At 45.7% G+C, this 20,175-nt stretch overlaps 1 protein-coding gene and 1 non-coding gene across 2 annotated transcripts in view; both read left to right on the top strand.

The window, feature by feature from the left end:
- The window catches only part of NEK10 (NIMA related kinase 10), a 269,835-nt gene that overhangs the window by 66,341 nt on the left and 183,319 nt on the right, over nt 1–20,175 (top strand). The window contains 6 exon segments of the mRNA XM_059879962.1: nt 4,926–5,010; nt 13,924–13,965; nt 15,479–15,557; nt 16,313–16,380; nt 17,737–17,816; nt 19,139–19,225. Coding sequence (XP_059735945.1) covers nt 4,926–5,010; nt 13,924–13,965; nt 15,479–15,557; nt 16,313–16,380; nt 17,737–17,816; nt 19,139–19,225 — 441 coding nt within the window.
- TRNAC-GCA (transfer RNA cysteine (anticodon GCA)) lies at nt 7,779–7,850 on the top strand. Its single transcript has one exon. It is a non-coding gene; the product is annotated as a tRNA-Cys (tRNA).

The following is a 20,175-nucleotide window of genomic DNA, read 5'->3' as shown; positions in this document are numbered from 1 at the left end:
AAGGTCAGGGATCCATGTCAGACAAGCCGGGCAAGGGTTGTATTAGGACTGCAGTTCAAGTAAATGCTCCTCTTGAGCTAGGGGGCAGATGCTTAAAGTACCCTAACTTTGCTGGATGTACTCACTCAGCTGTGCAGGTAGGTGGGAGAGGGTGGGAGGAATTATGTGGATTCTGGTCCGAAACAGCTTCGTCTTCCTCTGTTCTTCTTGGCTAGGCAAGAAATAGCAGACACATTTTGTTTTAGGTTTTTGCTAATGCTCGCGTCACATTGGACTAATCTGGAGGGCAGTGTCACCTGGCGGGGAGCACCTTCTGGTGATTGCAGGGAGGTCCGGCACTCAGCAGCTCTCAGCGTCTCTTCCTCGCCTCAGGAGCCTAGGTGCTGATGGCCTCCGCACTGCAACATACACTTTAGTTAGAACAGCTACACATGACTGGCCTCATATCATGTCAGAGAACATCTATCTAATTGTGTGGGAGGTTCCAGTGTTAAAGCGTTACCAAAGCTGCTTCATAGAAAGGAGCACAGGCAAGGCTCCCAGCCCAGCCCTGTTGTGAGAGGGTCAGTGAAAAAGGTGCGGGGAGGCCAGTGTGACTGGAAGGGCATGTGTGGGGGCAGTGGTGGGGGGGGGCCGTGAGGCCCGAGAGGCAGTGGGGAGGCCAGGCGTCCCAAGGAGCCTATGGGCTGGGGACCTGAGTGAGAGGAGAGATGCTGGAGGCCAGGGCAGAGAGGGTGTCTGTGGAGGGTCTCCTTGGCTGGTATGCGAAGACTGAAGTTGGAACACAGATGGAAGCGAGGAAGGCAGGTGGGGAGGCTTTTGCAGTAGTTCATGCAGGGACTTCCTTGGCAGTCCAATGGTTAAGACTCTGCATTTCCACTGCAGGGGGCATGGGTTCAAGCCATGGTCAGGGAACTAAGATCTCACATGCTGCAGGGTGTACCCCTTCAAGCAAATGATGATGGAGGCTTGAGCCGGGGTCATAGCGGATGAGGGAGTGAGAAGCTGATCTCAGAGAGACAACAGTGAGTGGTCTTGAAGCAGGATCTTAGTTCCCCTTGGTTCCTTGAACCTGAATCCTGGACAAAAGCCAGGAATCCTAGCTGCGACTCCACCAGGGACTAAGACTAGAAGCAAAGCCAACCTGGCTCTTGCCTCTGTTTGAAAGTAAGAATGATTTGAGAGATAAAAACTGCAAAAAAACGGGTTCAGTTCAGTTCAGTTCAGTCGCTCAGTCGTGTCCGACTCATTGCGACCCCGTGAACTGCAGCATGCCAGGCCTCCCTGTCCTTCACCAACCCCTGAAGTCCACCCAAACCCATGTCCATCGAGTTGGTGATGCCATCCAACCATCTCATCCTCTTTTATCCCCTTCTCCTCCTGCCTCAATCTTCCCCAGCATCAGGATCTTTTCCAATGAGTCAGCTCTTCACATCAGGTGGTCAAAGTATTGGAGTTTCAGCTTCAACATCAGTCCTTCCAATGAACACCCAGGACTGATCTCCTTTAGGATGGACTGGTTGGATCTCCTTGCAGTGAGAGGGACTCTCAAGAGTCTTCCTCAACACCACAGTTCAAAAGCATCAATTCTTCAGCACTCAGCTTTCTTTATAGTCCAACTCTCATGTTCATACATGACCATTGGAAAAACCATAGCCTTGACTAGAAGGACCTTTGTTGGCAAAGTAATGTCTCTGCTTTTTACTATGCTATCTAGGTTGGTCATAACTTTCCTTCCAAGGAGTAAGTGTCTTTTAATTTCATGGCTGCAATCACCATCTGCAGTGATTTTGGAGCCCCCAAAATAAAGTCTGTCACTGTTTAGACTGTTTCCCCATCTATTTGCCATGAAATGATGGGACCGGATGCCATGATCTTAGTTTTCTGAATGTTGAGCCTTAAGCCAACTTTCCCACTCTCCTCTTTCACTTTCATCAAGAGGCTTTTTAGTTCCTCTTCACTTTCTGCCATAAGGTGGTGTCATCTGCATATCTGAGGTGATTGATATTTCTCCCGGCAATCTTGATTCCAGCTTGTGCTTCTTCCAGCCCAGCGTTTCTCATAATGTACTCTGCATATAAGTCAAATAAGCAGGGTGACAATATATAGCCTTGACATACTCCTTTTCCTATTTGGAACCAGCCTGTTGTTCCATGTCCAGTTCTAAATGTTGCTTCCTGACCTGCATATAGGTTTCTCAAGAGGCAGGTCAGGTGGTCTGGTATTCCCATCTCTTTCAGATTGTCCATAGTTTATTGTGATCCACACAGTCAAAGGCTTTGGCATAGCCAATAAAACAGAAATAGATGTTTTTCTGGAACTCTCTTGCTTTTTCCATGATCCAGCAGATGTTGGCAATTTGATCTCTGGTTCCTCTGCCTTTTCTAAAACCAGCTTGAACATCTGGAAGTTCACGGTTCACGTATTGCTGAAGCCTGGCTTGGAGAATTTTGAGCATTACTTTACTAGTGTGTGAAATGAATGCAATTGTGCGGTAGTTTGAGCATTCTTTGGCATTGCCTTTCTTTGGGATTGGAATGAAAACTAACCTTTTCCAGTCCTGTGGCCACTGCTGAGTTTTCCAAATTTGCTGGCATATTGAGTGCAGCACTTTCACAGCATCGTCTTTCAGGATTTGAAATAGCTCCACTGGAATTCTATCACCTCCACTAGCTTTGTTTGTAGTGATGCTTCCTAAGGCCCACTTGACTTCACATTCCAGGATGTCTGGCTCTAGGTGAGTTAGGGTACAAAGTTTATTTTCAGAGACATACCACCACAAGTGGGAGAGCACAGAAAGAAACTGTGTATTCAGACAGAAACAAAGCAGAAACACCCACCCAGACAGAAAGGGTCCCCTGTGATGAGGAGGGAGGTAAACCATTTATATGGGGCAGTTCTCCTGGGTCCTTTTTCTCCTCTGGCCAATTATCTTGTTCCTTTTCCCACACCTGCCCCTCCCTTGGGCCTTCTTCATATGTCTTTTTGCCAAGATGGATTCCAGCACAAAGGCTAATGGGAGTATGACAACGTTTATTATGGAGTGATGCCCACCTCTTCTGACCCCCAAGGATCCTTCCTGCTGGTGTGGAGTTAGGGAGATTTCCTTTACCTCAGGAGTGATAGATAGGGTCGTTTTCTCTGTTTGCTCCCTCTCAGAGCTCACTTCCTGCCTCTAACTCTGTCCTTGGGTTGTCAGGGAAAACAAAGCTCCAATCTAGTCTGCTTGACAAATTCCATCTGCTCAGCCCAGAGGCCCATCTATCTCCTGCCTCAAACTTGTGTGAATGGAGAGATTTTAAAGATTGGAGCAAACAGGATGTGCTGAGGGATTGGATGAATGGTGTGAGTGAAGTAGAGGAGACAAGGAAACACCCGGGGCTGAAAGCCTGGAGGGATGAGGCCTGTGTGGTGGAGGGGGGTGGGGGAGGGGCATGCACTGAGTTTCAGATGTGCCCTCAGCGGAGACTTGGGAAGCTCTGGGTCCCAGCCTCAGCCTGGGCTATGTTCCTGAACGTTCTTGGCAGATGGGTCCTCCCTGAGTGACTTGAGAAAAGTCTTTTGCAGTATTCACACTCAGCAGCCTGGGTGGCCCCGTGGGAGCGGACGAAAAAGTTTTCCGGTAGAATTCATTGATTCCTAAGTCTAACTGGTGCAGCAGAGGAAGAGTGCTGGGTGTGCAAACGACACCCCCTCCCCAGAGTGGTCGGAGAGCTGCCCATAGCCTGCAGGCAGGGTGCTGCGCCCACCACTCTGCTCCCTCCAGCCGGAACCCCCCAAGACATCCGCGCTCCCACTGCCCCCGGACACGTTGGTGATGTGGCTTCCGGCTGGGACTGGCCAGTGGCGCCTATGTGAGAGGCTGGGCCCCGGCACCACCCTTTGGCTTTTTGCATCCATGTTGCCCACAGGCCCAGAGAACAGCAGTGCCCCCATCCCCAACTGTCCCCTCCGTGACAGCTGTTTTGGGAGCAGGGAAGCCCAGAGAGCTTGCCTTCACGGGGGTCGAGGGGTCAGTGGAGGTTCAGCTGGCACAGCAGACCCATGCCCGCTGGGTCTCCGCACTCCCCTTCCCCTTCTCCCCCTTCCCTGGCTCCTCCCCCTGCCCCCTACCCCGACTCCAGGAGGTCTCCTGGTGTCCTCAGTCACTCGTGTGCGCACCAGTATTCACGGAGGAGTCTGCTTCCGGGGAAAGTGACCTGAGATCTAAGAAAATCCTTTATCCCCACGTTTCCCACAAGGAGCACTGAAGCGCACCGGGGACTGACTGGAACCTCCAGGGCTGCCATGGGATATTTTAAAATCTCAGGGAAAACAGTGATGCCACACACCATCTGTCGGACACAGTGTAGACTACTCTGGGTGATTGCAGTTTCCACATGAGGTGTACTGCCTTCCCGTAGATGCTGCTTATTCTTCTGTAGCTGAGTCTTCAGTGGTCACTGTGGTCAAAAGCACCCTGGGGAGTCAGGCGGAGGAGGAAATGGAGGTGGTGTTGGACTGGAGAAGTTGTTTAGTGTCCACACTCCGTTAGTAAGTAAATGTGATGAAGAATAAAATGCAAATAATTTTCTTCTAGTGTATATATATTATCTTTCTTTTAATTGGTTGCTAAGTTATCAGTGTATCAAGCCTTTTGAAGTTGAACCTGTTGGCTATTTCTTTTGATCAGGGGCTTCCCTTTCTTGGGACAGTCAGGGCCCGTGAACCAAATAATTTGGGGACCTCAACTTTGTAATGACAGTGTTTTCCATTAAAATTTGTTAAGTGTCAAATAACAGTCCCCACTGCAGACTGTTTGAGACCAACGAATGCTCTGCCTGGAGCTGTTTTCTATTCTCCTTCCTAGTGCTGTGCTGTTCATGAACTGTCAGGATCATTGGTTTTAAACGTGAACAAACATGTTCTCTCTTGTTTTCTTTCAGAGAGTGGGTTGATCGCGCTCCATCTCTTCATTTTCTGAGAGTGTTAATTTGTCTGAGACTCCTCATGAGGGATCCATGTTATCAGGTTGGTTGCAAAAAATAAAAATATTTTTTACTAGTTTGAAGATGAAATAAAAACTGGTGGGCTCTTTTCTGAAGCACAGCATGGTAACTTTTTTTCTCTCTCACTACTCAGTAGCTTCTACATTTGGGAAGTATCTTACCTGCTATTGAAATCGATGCGGAGAGAAGTGATTGAATGGGGACAGAAATATCTCTGTATTTCTACTCTGTCACCTATGGGAGGCAGTGGACTGACTTCTGGTCTGTGTTTGCATTGTCTCTCGGCATTTTAAACCATAGGCAGCTTGGAGAAGGGTACACTGGGCCATACTTTGGAGCATGTTGATGCCAAGCGGCCAAAGTGAGCAGCAACAAGTGGGGATTTCCTTAGGGGGCTCCAGGGCTGACAGGGGGAGCAGCCAGGCCTATACATGGTGGCTGCCCCAGAGCCATGCACTCCCCGGAGTCCAGCCTCAGAGCCTGAGTTAGAGGTGAGCACAGGGCTCCCGCTTGTCCCAGAGGAGGCGTCTGCTGGAGCGAGTCTCCCCGCCTCTCACTAGTCAGTTGAGCATTCTGTCTCTGGGTTAGTAGCTCTAAGACTTTTAAGCACAGGGAATCACCTGGGGCTCTTGGAAGTGCAGATGTGGATTCCACAGGTGTACACTGAGGCCCGAGGTTCCACTGAGGCCAGCGGTGCATGGCCAACACTCTGAGTAGCAAGCATTTACCTGACACCACCTGGTCTGTGAAAGCTGTTCCTTCCAGACCCAGCTGCTAAGATTCCTGCTTTTATAATGCAAAGTTTGTAAACTTTCTGTATATCAGAAGCACGCGGAACACTTAATGATTGCTGGCACCTGAAAGTGAAAGTGTTAGCCGCTCAGTCGTGTCCGGCTCTTTGCGACCCCTGGGCTGTAGCCCACCAGGTTCCTCTGGCCATGGGATTTCCCCGGCAAGAATACAGGAGTGGGTGGCCATTTCCTTCTCCAGGGGATCTTCCCGACCATGGGTTGAACCCAGGTCTTCATATTGCAGGCAGATTCTTTACTGTCTGAGCCACCAGGGAAGCTTCTGATTCAGTAAGTTTGGGGAAGGCCTGGAAATCTGCATTTCTAACAAGTTCCCAGGTGTCGCTGATGCTACTGGTTGCGGGAACCACTGCCCAACCAGTTTGGAGAAGTCTCCAAATTGCTAATGAGCCATTATTGTTTCTGCTTGCCAGCATTAAATATCTAAAGGGCAGTCTTGTTATTCTTACATGCTTCAATCATTTTCACAGATTGCTTTTTTCCCTGAGAGATATCTCCTTTTATGCCCCATCCTGATAAGCTACTGGGATGCTCAGACCACTCTGAAGCACATTTATTTTGGATTCAGCTTTACTGATAAGTTATTATTTGAATCAGGACATATTTCCTTTCATTACCCTGATAACCATCTTTTCCAAACTCAGCACTCAAAACAACGTGTGCTGCTGCTAGCCAGCGATGAACCTGCTCTGGTTTGAGTCTCCTGGGACTCACGGTAGCTTCGCTCTTTTCTTTAGAAGAGTTGCTCCCTTCCCCATTCTGTACTCTAGGATGGCTTTGTGTTGTTGTAGTTCAGTCAACCAGTTATTTGAATATGTGACATTCCTCAAAAACCTTTCTGTCCTGGTTGCTCAGAGTTTGATGGGAATTTTCCTTTTCTCCTGTGACCACCCAGACAGAGCTGTGTGGGCCATGCTGGTGAAGGTGGTGTGTGCTCCACTCTGCCTGGGTCACTGCCCCCTCTCCCCCTGGCCCTAGGCTCCTAGTCATATTAACACTGTCCCCCACCCCCTGCCCTATGCCTCATAGGCCTCAGCTTGGATAAGAACAGCTTGTATATGGTATTAATATAAGTATTCACGGAAGAAGGTGGATTTTTAACAGGAGGTTTAGTTTTTGGACTTATAGAAGTTAGCAAAATATTTGCCTTAGACATGCTGTTTGCTCAGAGAATTGATGGCTCTTGTGTCATACTCTGCTGATCTTCATCTAAAGTATTCCCTTTCTTAACCCAGTTCTTGATGGGCTGGAACAAGGTTGACTGGATTGCTCTTTAAAGGAAAGAATTCTGTGACCTCTTTGCTTTGGGGCTTTTATGACAAAAGCATGCATTAAACCAGATCTCCCATTGATTTCCAGCCTTTCCATAGAAGGAGGTGTTCCCTGAATCTCTCCTCCTGGCACTCTGTCCACAAACGAGAGCAGTTGTTTAACATGTTGAGTTGCCAAGAATTTCTGGCCGAAGTCATAGCCACGCTGGGGTTTACTGTGACCTGTGCCCACAAATGTCCCAGCCAGGCCTCCCTTTCCTCTCCTGGTGAATCCGTGATCAGTGCTGCATGATCCACAGTGGCCGCCCCAGACCATGTCCGCTTCTCACACACACCCCTCCTACCCTGGTCTTCTTATTAGATTGCAGCATTACCTGTTTTACAGGCAAAACCGAGGCCATTCTAGTAGGAATGCTCATATTTTCTTTGTTGCTTGAAATGTTTGGATTATTATGCACCATTGTGCATGCATGCTAAGTCGCTTTAGTCGTGTCTGATTCTTTGTGACCCCATGGACTGTAGCCCACCAGGCTCCTCTGTCCATGGGATTCTCCAGGCAAGAATACTGGAGTTGGCTGCCATGCCCTGCTCTAGGGGATCTTCCCGACCCAGGGATCCAGCCCGCATCTCTGTGGCTCTTGCATTGATAGGCGATTATGCACCTTTACGTCCTTTCTTATTTCTGAAGAAATACCCTCCTCCTTGGGGCTTCCCTGGTGGCTCAGAGGATAAAGCGTCTGCCTGCAGTGCAGGAGACCCGGGTTCGATCCCCGGGTTGGGAAGATCCCCTGGAGAAGGAAATGGCAACCCACTCCAGTATTCTTGCCTAGAGAATCCCGTGGACAGAGGAGCCTGGAGGGCTACAGTCCACAGGGTCGCAAAGACTCAGACACGACTTCACTTTCACTTTCACCCTCCTTCTTGCCAAGCCTCAGCCTTCCATCTGTTGTCTTTATTACGGTGTCAGTGGCTCCCTTTCTGTTTTTTATCATAAAAGTGCCCTTTTCAGGACACACTGTCCTTTCAAGCCTTGATCTCACCTTCATTACTGCATTTATTGAAAGGTCAGACTATTTATATGCAACTCGCTCGCTTTCCTTCACAGCTGATGTGCAGTAGAGCTTTTCCTTGCATCTTGTGCACCAAGACCTCTCGGAAGGCATTTAAAAAGGCCATCGTAGGCCATGGGCCAGTCAGCATCTGTTGACCCAGAGGCTCCAGTATATGCCTAATGAAGGTTCCAGAAATAAATGAGTGGAAGGGATGAAAGAGAAGCCATTTTTAAAGACAAAATTGCTTCCTTTTTCATAATTAAAGGACGATATGTGTTCAGAGATTTCAAGTGTAGTTGGAGTTCCAAGCAGGATAAAGTTTACCTAGGCTGCTTACAGTGAGCTGTCAGAGCACGTTGCTTACCAACGATAAATGGAAAAACTTAAAACTCCTAACCTACATCTCCATTAGCCACAGCAATAGAGAGACGGTGGAGCTGTATGGCCCGATCACCCCACCTTAAACTCCTAACCTACATCTCCATCAGCCACAGCAATAGAGAGACGCGGAGCTGTATGGCCCGGTAGCCCGCCTCGCACCCCAGCCTCCTTCCAGCAACCTGCGTCCCTTGCCACACTTTCTGTTTCCTCTCACTGATCCTGAAAACCTCCAGCTGTTCCTCATCACCTTCTGTTTTTCTGTGCTGTTTACTTGCTCCTTTTTAAAATTCTGCCTTCCTAAATGTTGTTTCTGTGCTCAGCTGCTTCAGTTGTGCCCAACTCTTTGTGGCCCCATGGACTATAGCCCACCAGGCTCCTCTGTCCATGGGATTCTCCAGGCAAGAGTACTGGAGTGGATTGCCATGCCCTCCTCCAGGGGATCTTCCTGACCTGGGGACCGAACCCGAGTCACCTGTGTCTCCTGTATGCAGGTTCTTTACCTCGGAGCCGCTGGGGAAGCCCTGAAATGTTAACCTTCCCCAAAGCTATTGTCTTTGTTATAGGCGCCCCTATCTTCTGAGCTCTTGGCTTCACCAGTCATTTTGTTGCTGCTGTTCTTTGCTCACAAGCACGTTTCCAGCCTGAGACTTTCCCCCTCATTTAAGTCCCAAATTTCCAGGTATTTGTTGGGATGATGTGGTAGCATAATGGTTCTCAAAGGGTGATCTGGAGACTCTCACAGGTCTCTGAGACCCTTCCAGGGGTCCCACAGGGTCAAAATGGTCTTAAAGGTGATGCTCCAGTGTGATTCATTCTCACTCTCTTATGAGCATGCAGTGGAGCCTTCCAGAGGCCGCAGGGTATGTGATGATGGTGTACCCTCGCTCCTGATGGAACACATGCTGTGTGCTCTTGTGTTGTAAAAATTCCTCACTTTTTATCTCTAATATGGTAAATATAAAGAACTTCCCAGGTAATCCACCTGCCAACATAGGAGATGCAGATGCGGGTTTGATCCTTGGGTTGGGAAGATCCCCTGCAGGAGGAAATGGCAACCCTCTCCAGTATTCTTGGATGGAAAGTTTCATGGACAGAGGAGCCTGGTGGACTGCACTTCATGGGGTTGCAAAGGGTTGGACACAACTGAGTGAATACACACATACACGGTAAATATAAATAGATTAACTCACATAAACAGAAGGTCTCTGGGACTCTCAGTAATTTGTAAGTGTATAAAGGAACACAGGGGCCAAAGTGTTCGAGAGCCCACTGCGCACGGGACATGCAGTAACTTCACTTGGGTCTCTCCATCCTGACGCTCCTGCAAACTGCCGAATTCTGCAGATTCTGTCAGTGACACCACCTTTCCTCCAGACTCCAAGCAGGAAACGCTTGCTTTCCCCTTACAAGCCTTTAGAAGAGTAGTTCCTAACACACCTGAAAAGATACGTACTGGTCAGGCCCAGGGAACCTTCGGTTGCAATAGAGGGATGAGCAGTGTGGGCTGCTGACTGCAGAGGAGTGGGCGGCGGGTCAGGACGTGGCACTCGGAGCTCAGTGCTCTGCTGACTGCCCGACAGGGACGGCGTGTCCGGGGCCCTGACGCTTTGCCATGGCGACGCACTGCTGGACTGACGGCAGCCAGAGTGGTGTCGCAGGGCGCGCTGTTGTTCTGTAGCTTTTATCAGTGTTATATTATTGTGTCAAGTTTTTAAAAAGAGATAAACTCTGGGAATAGGTAGAGCAAGGACATTTGTCCAGATTGATGGAAACTGTCTCCAGGTCACTAGGCTTGGAAGTCTAGAGCCGGGTCCTGAGAGCCCAGGCCGTGCCGGGGAGGAGCGCTGTCCTGTCTGCTCTTCAGCTCGGTAGCCGGGACTGCTGAGCCCAGAGATGAGGCTGCCTTGTGGTCTTGTTCTCCGGTTGTCCCATGGCTTGTTTAGTAAATGGTGGGTCACTGCTTGAGGGCATAGTAATGACATTTTCTAGTGGTGGTACAGCCTCGCTCCTTTTCCTGTGTTTCCTAACAGTGCTTCTGACACAGCGCTCACAGGACCCAGTGAGTGCTCTGTGAAAAGCTGGTGTGTCTCACCCACCGTATGCAGGGAAGATGGGCGGCTCCTCCTACTGGAGACTGTGGTGCACGGCAGCACGTTAAAGCTCAGAGGAGTTCTGTAATAAAATAATTTGTTACACTCTGTTCGACCTACTATTTGATCATAAAAATATTTCAAACACCTAATACCACTCATTGCACAGAATAAAATCATTATTCCCAGCACAGGGTTTGGGAAACATGGAATCAGTTCCATACTGTTAACACCGATGATTGTATAGATATATTTTTGCCAAGGTAAACATTTAAGAATGACCATGACCAGTCATTTAAACATGAGTCTGTCCCTGGTGGCATCTCCCAAGCTTCACATTTAAATTTCCTTTATGTCAACAATGCCAGATCTCAGTCTTCTGCCCTCGGCGCGCTTTTCCGGGCCTGTTGTTCTTCCATCACCTGAATGCACCGCCAGCAGCTCAGCGTGTTGGACTCCACCTCCTTGTCTTACCCAGCCTGTGTCCCCCTCTTCCCTGGGCTTATCCTGTCCTGGCCTCCCATCACCTCACTGTGCAGACGCTGAAGCCTCTTCTCTGCACCCTTCTTCTCCACTGGCATTCATGTCCAGCTGGTCAGACCATGTCAAGACTGCCCACATGTCCACTCCCTTCTCTCTGCGCCTGCCAACCTGCGGGGCTTCCCTCCATGCCCGTCCCTCTCTAGTTTCCTTCAAGACTGGGGGGAAGTCCCCACAGCTGAGTCTGATCAGCCCTTGTTCACACGTGTCCATCAGGCTCAAATGCAAAGTTCAGTTCAGGCTCATGTTCAAGTCTTCCCACAGTTCATCTTACTCTGTTTTTCTAACATTATCCCCAGTGATTCCCTTCATAAATTTAGGGAGTTGGTTTTCATAGTAATACAACATCTTGATATTCTTTCTATGCAACTTCTGTGCACTTTTGATCCTCCTGTCCTCTTTGCTTGGAGGAATCCCCTTCATTTCCTTCTCTTCCTCCACATCTCCTCAGCACAACTATCCATCCTTCTAAGCCCATTCAGAGGCCACCAGCCTTATAAAGTTTTCCGTGGTCCTCTCACAGGCTATTATATGTCCCTCCTCTGGGGTGTCACAGCACCTCCTGTATAACTTTCTTCAACTATGAAAAAGTGTTACGTTCAGTCATGTCCGACTCTCGGTGACCTCATGGACTGTAGCCCACCAAGCTCCTCTGTCTATGGAATTCTTCAGGTAAGAATACTGGAGTGGGTTGCCATTCCCTTCTCCAGGGGATCTTTCTGACCCAGGGATCGAACCCTAGTCTCCTGCAGTGCAGGCAGATTACCGTCTGAGCCACCAGGGAAGCCCTATAACTTTCTTAAAACACCTACCTAGATCTATCTTAAATTCCAGTTATTTGTGTGTCTACCTTATCCTTGGCTGCAGCTCAGTGAAGTCAACCTCTGTCATCTATATATTTGTGTCTCCTTCAGAGCCTAACCTGGAGATCTTACTAACAGGAACGGAAAAGAAAATGCTGAAAAAATATAAGTGGTTTTAAAATGTTATTTTTATGTGTATAAAATGTCCATCATAATTAGTGGCAATGCATACAGTATCCTTCTTTTCTTTAACAGCAGCTCTTCTAAAGTGAATAGCAATTATGGGAATTCAAATTAGTAGGTGGTCATAGAACTATTTTAATTGAGTTATAAATATACCTTCATTCTTAATTTGAACAAGGGTGTGTGGTTTCCAGATTCCCTTCACACAGATTAAGGAAACCTTGGCCCTTGACCCAGGAGGCCTCGAGCCCCTGAGCCTTTTCCTCAGCTGCTCAGGCAGCTCCACAGTAGCACATGATCATCCCCTCATACATACTCATGTACTCATTGCCAGACACGTTCCGGAGCTGGAACAATGGCTAATATTTGTATTTCAAATAACTTCCTTGTGTGCACAGTAGGTAAGGAGAGAGGAGTCAGTGTCGCGTTAAATAGGTAGAGCCACCTGAAACCCGTTCATCCCAAGATAAACATCAGTGCGAGTAGCCTGAGAGCATTGGCTGTTAGTGGAGCTCCAAACCAGTTCCTTTCACAACTCCCAGCACCCTCTCTCTTACCACTTTTCAGAAGTTTTATGCAGTGCCTTCTTATTGGAAATTGGTGCATGAGTGCTAAGTCGCTTCAGTTGTGTCTGACTCTTTGAGATCCTGTGGATTGTAGCCCCCCAAGCTCCTCTGTCCATGGGATTCTCCAGGCAAGAATACTGGAGTGGGTTGCCATGCCCTCCTCCAGGGGATCCTCCTGATCCAGAGATAGAAGCTGAGTCTCTTATGTCTCCTGTATTGACAGGCGGGTTCTTTACCACTGAGCCACATGGGAAGCCCTGAAAGATCTGTATCAGATCTATATTTTGCAATGATTATCCTTACATTTGTTCAGGGTATGAGTTTAATAAGATCATTAGCCACATCATCTGAAGGAGAAGCCCTGTTTTCTACTCTGCTACAGCAATGCTGCTCAGATTTTATCAGGCATGTGAGTTACCTGAGGATCTTGTTGATACTAAGAGTGTCATTCAGTATGTCTGGGGTGAGTAGGAGATTTTGCATTTCTAATCAGCTCCAGACGCTGCTGTTGCTGCTGGTTCATGGACCACACCAGGCAGGGGCCGAGAGTAAAGTCCTGGGATTCAGGGATGCTGGATTTTTATCCAGACTCTGTCGTTTAGGCAAAATGGTTTACCTATCTGGGTTTTAGTGTTCCTATTCTGTAATATGAGGAGGTAAAGGGAGAGATATCTAACAGCTCTTTGCAGCTCTGACATTTTATGATGACATGGGAGGAAGTAAATAGAGTGAGGACGCGGGGTGCAGTTACTTACTTCCTGTTCTACTCAACCTGCACTCTTACTTCCAGTTCAGCTCAACCCAACTTTCATATCTATTAATGTGTGCCCATGTGCTACGTCACTTCAGTCGTGTCTGACTCTCTGTGACCCCATGGACTGTGCCCGCCAGGCTTCTCTGTCCATGGGATTCTGCAGGCAAGAATACTGGAGTGGGTTGCTATGCCCTCCTTCAGAGGACCTTCCTGAGTCAGGGATCAAACCCATGTCTGCTGCGGCTCCTGCAGGCAGAATTGCGGGCAGATTCTTTGCTGCTGAGCCACCAGGGAAGCCCATATCTATTAAGTTTATCTTAAATATAGTATGAATGACAAGCATTAAAGTTTTCCATATTTATATTCAAATGTGGACCTTCAGAAATAGTTACAAACTCATGACTTAATAAATCAATTGCATGTAAAATACATCCCTCCCCCTCCATTCTCATCTTTCATGTCTGTTCCATTGTTTTATTTTATTAGGAAATACTTCATAGCTTGGGTGGAATTGAAAACCTAGCTCAGGTAAGATCTCTTTTGTGGTGGCTGGTCTTGCCTTTCCATTTTGTGCTGTGCCTCTGGGCAGAGATCCACAGTGTGTGACAGAGAGGTCTCTTGCAACATAGCTGCCTGCCAAGGAGAAGAGCCTAGGGTCGTGAGTATACAAGATACACACAGAGCAGGGAGGGACTTGGGCTGTTTTCTCCTGGCTGATTTGGCTCACTTTACCCCACCTGTGAAATGAGAGTTTTATAAAGGATCACCTGTCTTTTGAGTGAAGAAAATAAATAGGTGTTGGCTGGCAGGCCCTGGGCCTCAGCAGTGCACACACCAAGCTGGCAGGAGAAAATATTGGCTGTGAGGATGTTCATAACTTTTTCACACAGTAAAGAATTACTGTGCTCACTAAAATATTGGAAATAAATGACACTGTGAGGAATGATCTTCATATATTTTTTCTGCTTTGCTAACTACTGAGGGAAGGTAAGGAGCTGAATAAATATGCTGAGCCAGCCCAATGTTTGGGCTTATTAATACAATCAAACAAAATTTCTAGGTATAGAAATAGTTGAAACAGCCCATCCTCCTGAAATCTATAGCATGTATGCAAAGAATAATTCTCATCATAACCCATGGCCCTGCAAATTTATTCTAAATTATCAATGGATGATTAATTTTAATGGCAATTAATAGTAAACCTATTTTATTATTTTTATTCTTGGGAAATAGATAATATCTAGTTTTTATCTTGAAGAAATTTTTTAAATTGGCTAGAGGTTTAGCTCATTTAATGAAATAATCCTTTTTAAGATTATATTGTAAAGGATCTTTCTATCCATTTTACTTCCATTAAAATGTCAGAAATGTATGTATTTCTCTGAACCTATTTCTTATTACTCTCAGCTTTTATAATTTTACAATTACAAACAGAGACGGATTTTCAGACTATCCCATAGATTTCATTCTAATTATTGCTATCTACTTGTATGCTGGTTAGATGTAATTTAGGATATTATAAAACATAAGGTCAATAAAATATATGCTGCTGCTGCTGCTAAGCCACTTCAGTCGTGTCCGACTCTGTGTGACCCCATAGACGGCAGCCCACCAGGCTTCCCTGCCCCTGGGATTCTCCAGGGATTATGCAGTGTGTTATAAAAATTCTAATGAAAAGATACATTGAAGAATTAAAATTCTAGGTACTGTATATTATGTATCATGTATCTTACTTGTATCTTATATTTGGAGGCTAAATTGCAACACAGATTTATTGAGTTATGAGTCATCTTGGGACTTTTGAGAGTTTAAGCAGTCTTTCCAGGTCCCGCCCTCCACTTCTGGCACCCCAGGGAAGCCGAAAGCCCAGAACCCATCCTCTTCTGCACTTGCCTGAAGCCGGCGCCGGGGCACCGAGCGTTGTTTGGTGACCCTGTCGCGCCATCTACAGCTCATTTTCAGAAGTACACAACCTTACCACTCCTGTTGTGTGCTCTCGGAGTCCTCTCCTCAGCTCACCTGTTGTCTGGTCCCCTCGCAGTACATGGAGATCGTGGCGCACGGGTACCTCGGCTACGGGGAGGCGCAGCACAGCGTGGACAAGCTGGTGAACATGACGTGTGAGCGCGGCCCCGGGAGGCAGCGGCAGGGAAGAGGGGACGCTCTGAATACTTAGGAGGGTCCCCACACAGCTATGGGTTTGAGAGCCCATGCCAACTGTTATGCTCAGTGGCAAAATGTACCCAGAGGGGAGATTTTAGATCAGGATTCTTATCTTGAAAAGCCCAATTTCATGTTTAAAAAGACTTTCATTGAGCACAAGCTTAGGTTTATTTAGCGTAAGAGAGACTTCTATAAAAGCAAGTGAAGTGAAAGTCGCTCAGTCTTGTCCAACTCTTTGCGACCCCATTGACTATAGAGTCCATGGAATTCTCCAGGCCAAAATACTGGAGTGGGTAGCCTTTCCCTTCTCCAGGGGATCTTCCCAACCCAGGGATCCAACTCAGGTCTCCGGCATTGCAGGCAGACCAGTTGAGCCACAGGGGAAGCCTATGAAAGCAACTTTTGGTAAAAATATGTTTTGCATGCATGCTAAGTTGCTTCAGTTGTGCCCAACTCTTTGTGGCCCTGTGGACTGTAGCCTGCCAGGCCCCCCTGTCCACGGGATTCTCCAGGCAAGAATACTGGAGTGGGTTGCAGTGGCCTTCTCCAGGGGATCTTCCCAACCCAGGGATCAAACCCCTGTTTCTTAGGTCTCCTGCATTGGCAGGTGTTTTTTTTTTTTTTTTTTAACAGCTAGTGCTACCTGGGAAGCTTAAGCACTCCTCCGCTGTAAGCTTCAAATCCCTCATTGAAATATCTCATTTCTTTTTAGATATTTTTCAAAAACTTGCTGCTGTCAGAGACCAAAGAGAATGGGTCACCACAAGCGGAGCTCACAAGGTGAGTGGTCCCAGAGGAGTTCCTGCTTCAGTGTCATGGGGTGATGATTCATGTGCGGGGTCCAGAGCACTTGTAGTCAAGCCACCCCACCCGTAATTATAATTCGAAAACTTGCTGACCTAGCCTAGAACTGCCAATCTCTGCTAACCCACCTAAAGAATAAATTTAGAAACAGCAAATAGAGATTTTCTGAAACTTCTTTTTTTATGCTGTTTAATTCTTTATTGCTTAATCAACTAATTTGATTGCCTAATTTAAATGTTGTTATACATAAACTGACCCCAGGTGTGTGGTTACAAATAAAAGAATATTAGTTTGGCACAGAAGTCATGTTAGTTTGAACCATAGGGAATTACCATGGTCTGTAGGTCAGTTTCATGTGGTTTAATCTCATAATAAGATGGTTTAGTACCTGTGAGTCAAATACATATTTCAAGATGAATGAATGCAGGCTTAATCAAAACACACTACATTTATATTTATAGCAAAGCCATTTAGATGGTAGCTGCCTAGAGCCAGGTTTCAATAGTTTGTGAGTTTCGGTGTCCCAGGAAGCCACTATTCAGCAAGTATTAGGGAAAAGTTGTCTAAAAGTGTTAGCACATGCTACTCATTTTATGGAGGTTGATTCTTAGTGATATACAGGTTAGCGTTTTTTATTTCAAAAGCTATATATTTCACTAATATCAGAATTTGAAGAACATTTTTGAGTAATATTAAGTTAGTGTTAAGGGTGCCATGTGACAAAAATTGTGAAATGATATGTCAGTGACTGGAGCCTGGGAAACATTGTGTTGGAGGACAGAAAGGAGGGACTACTCTGGTGGTCCCGTGGTTAGGATTCTGAACTTTCACGGCAGGGGCTGCAGGTTCAATCCCTATTCAGGGAACTAAGATCCCATATACCATGCACCTTGGGGGGGAAAAAAAAAGACAGGAAAAAGTGAGAGGAAAAAAAGAGGATGGGATCTGAGAAACAAAGATAATGCTAGCGCCATGTAAAGTGCATGAGGTCACAAAGGGGAAAGTTCACATAGTGGAAACCCAAAATCAGCCTTGCAATTGTACAGGCTGCAGCTCTGGCCTGAAGTGTGTCTGAGTGTACACGCTGGGGGACTCTGAAAATGTAATAGGAACAGGAGTAATAGTAATAGGAATCCTGAGAAGGTGACTGTTGAGATACAGGGAGCTCGTCCAAAGAGTGGTGGACGCCTGCCGCAGAAACAACTGAGAATTGTGAATGTTTAACAAACCTTCTTTTTTGAGGTTAAGTATCTATGATCTTTAGAAGGAAACATACTGTCCAAGAAGCTTGTACTTTTACATAATTAAACTTTATTTTACTCTGTTTTTCAGACATTAGTGAATTTACTCAGTGCCCGAGATACGAATGTTCTGCTGGGTGCTCTTCTGGCTCTGGCTAGTTTAGCTGAAAGGTGAGCGCATTTTTAAAAGTTGTGCTGCTGTAGCAACTCAGATAGGAGAAATGCAAAATTTATTTTGTTACCTACTTAGTTAAGATTTGTGAATAAAAACATGAAATGCCATCAATATATTGAAGAGGAACGGGATGGAAATGCATCATTTTAGAATTTAAGTTGGAAGAGCAAAGCAGTTAAAAATTTTTTTCTGACCAGAAATATTTACCTACTCTTTTCATTCAACCCTCACTTATTTCTACTTTCAAATTGCACATTTCTTTGACAGTTGAATCTCCCTGACTGTCTTTCTTCATTCTGTCCTCTATGTTTAAGACTTTTAAATATTTTTGCACTTTAAAAAACTCTAGATAACCCTTTCAGAGATTATGACTATTTTAAATAAAAAACTTGAAGTATGTTTTTATGCCAGTCATTTGATCACGGTTTTTTTTTTTTTTTCCCAGCTTTATTGAGGAATAGTTACACATGTAATTTTATGTATTTCAAGTGTATAATGTAAAGATTTGATACACATATACACTGTGGGCTGATTACCAAGACCAAGATAATTAACACCTCTTCACCTCTCTCTTTGGTTCTGTGATAAGAACATGTAAATTCTTCTCTCAGCAACTTTCACGTGCACGGCCCTGTGTTACTAACTGTGGTTGCCAAGTAGTTGGGTCTTTAGTGCACAGTCTTCTCATACCCGAAAGTGTGTGCACTTTAACCCACATCTCCCTGTTCCTGCTGCTTCCAGCCCCTAGTAAACACCTGCTATTCTGTTCTCTGTTTCTATATAGTCAGTTTTGCTTATTTTCAATTTCACATGTAAGCGATGCCATATGGTAGTTGCCCTTCTCTGTTTGGTTTATTTCATTTAACAGAATGTCCTCTAGGTTCATCCGCATTATCAACAATGACAGCATGTTTTTATGGCTGAATAATATTCAGTCATGCACCCAATTATTTTCACTTGTAACTAAGTATAAATATTCAATTATCACATTTCTCTATTTTATCTGTCAAAGGACCTGTAGCTTGTTTGTGTTTCTTGGATATTGTGAGTAATGCTCCTCACTGCTTTTTAGTGAACACCCTGTGAATCCCCCTCTCCAGTGGGGACTGTGTTAATCATCATACTGTTACTGAACAAATTTAAGTTTATGAAGTATAATACTTACTGAATGTTGGCATTTAATGTAGCCCCGCTCTATAGAGCCATATTGCATTTTGCTTCTCCTCCTGGGATAATATGAGGACTAAGATATTAAACATGTGGATGCGGTGTCAATAAAAGACATTTCTCATAGTTACTAATACTTTTCAATTTGTAGTCCAGAGTGTAGGGAGAAGATAAGTGAGCTCAACATTGTAGAAAATCTGCTGATGATTTTACACGAATATGACTTGCTTTCCAAAAGGTAGGATTGCTAATACAGGAAAATGGCAGTGTCTTATATTTGATGAAAATGATGGTTATTATTCTAATTATGCCATGTTACGTTGCTAACTGAATATCACAAGTCAGCTTTGCATTTATTTTCTATTTAATATATATAAAGTAACAAATAATAAAGAGGTATATCAGTTTATCTCTAGTCCTGTCTCACTTCTAGAACTGGTCATATATTAGAAATATATAAATACATGATTGCATCTTTAATACTTTTGTTTATTACATTTATTTACATCCTATCTCCTTAAGGAAAGAAACTCTAAGGTGGCTCTACTTTTAGTAATTTCAGATTGTGTATTAATAAATGATTAGATTCCTAAAATCAATTTTGCTTTCAGTTCAGTTCAGTCGCTCAGTCCCGTCTGACTCTTTTTGACCCCATGAACTGCAGCACGCCAGGCCTCCCTGTCCATCACCGACTCCCGGAGTCCACCCAAACCCATGTTCATTGAGTCGATGATGCCATCCAACCATCTCATCCTCTGTCTTCCCCTTCTCCTCCTGCCCTCAATCTTTCCCAGCATCAGGGTATTTTCCAATGAGTCAGCTCTTTGCATCAGGTGGCCAAATTATTGGAGTTTCAGCCTCAACACTTCAACATCAGTCCTTCCAAAGAACACCCAGGACTGATCTCCTTTAGGATGGACTGGTTGGATCTCCTTGCAGTCCAAGGAACTCTCAAGAGTCTTCTCTAACACCACAGTTCAAAAGCATCAATTCTTCGGTGCTCAGCTTTCTTTATAGTCCAACTCTCACATCCATACATGACCACTGGAAAAACCATAGCCTTGACTAGACAGACCTTTGCTGACAAAGTAATGTCTCTGCTTTTTACTATACTGTCTAGGTTGGTCATAACTTTCCTTCCAAGGAGTAAGTATCTTTTAATTTCATGGCTGCAGTCGCCATCTACAG

The sequence above is a fragment of the Bos taurus genome, chromosome 22, assembly GCF_002263795.3.
Source record: "Bos taurus isolate L1 Dominette 01449 registration number 42190680 breed Hereford chromosome 22, ARS-UCD2.0, whole genome shotgun sequence".
NCBI lineage: Eukaryota > Metazoa > Chordata > Mammalia > Artiodactyla > Bovidae > Bos > Bos taurus.
Note: the sequence above shows the minus strand (reverse complement) of the source record. Positions and strands in the feature narration are given on the sequence as shown.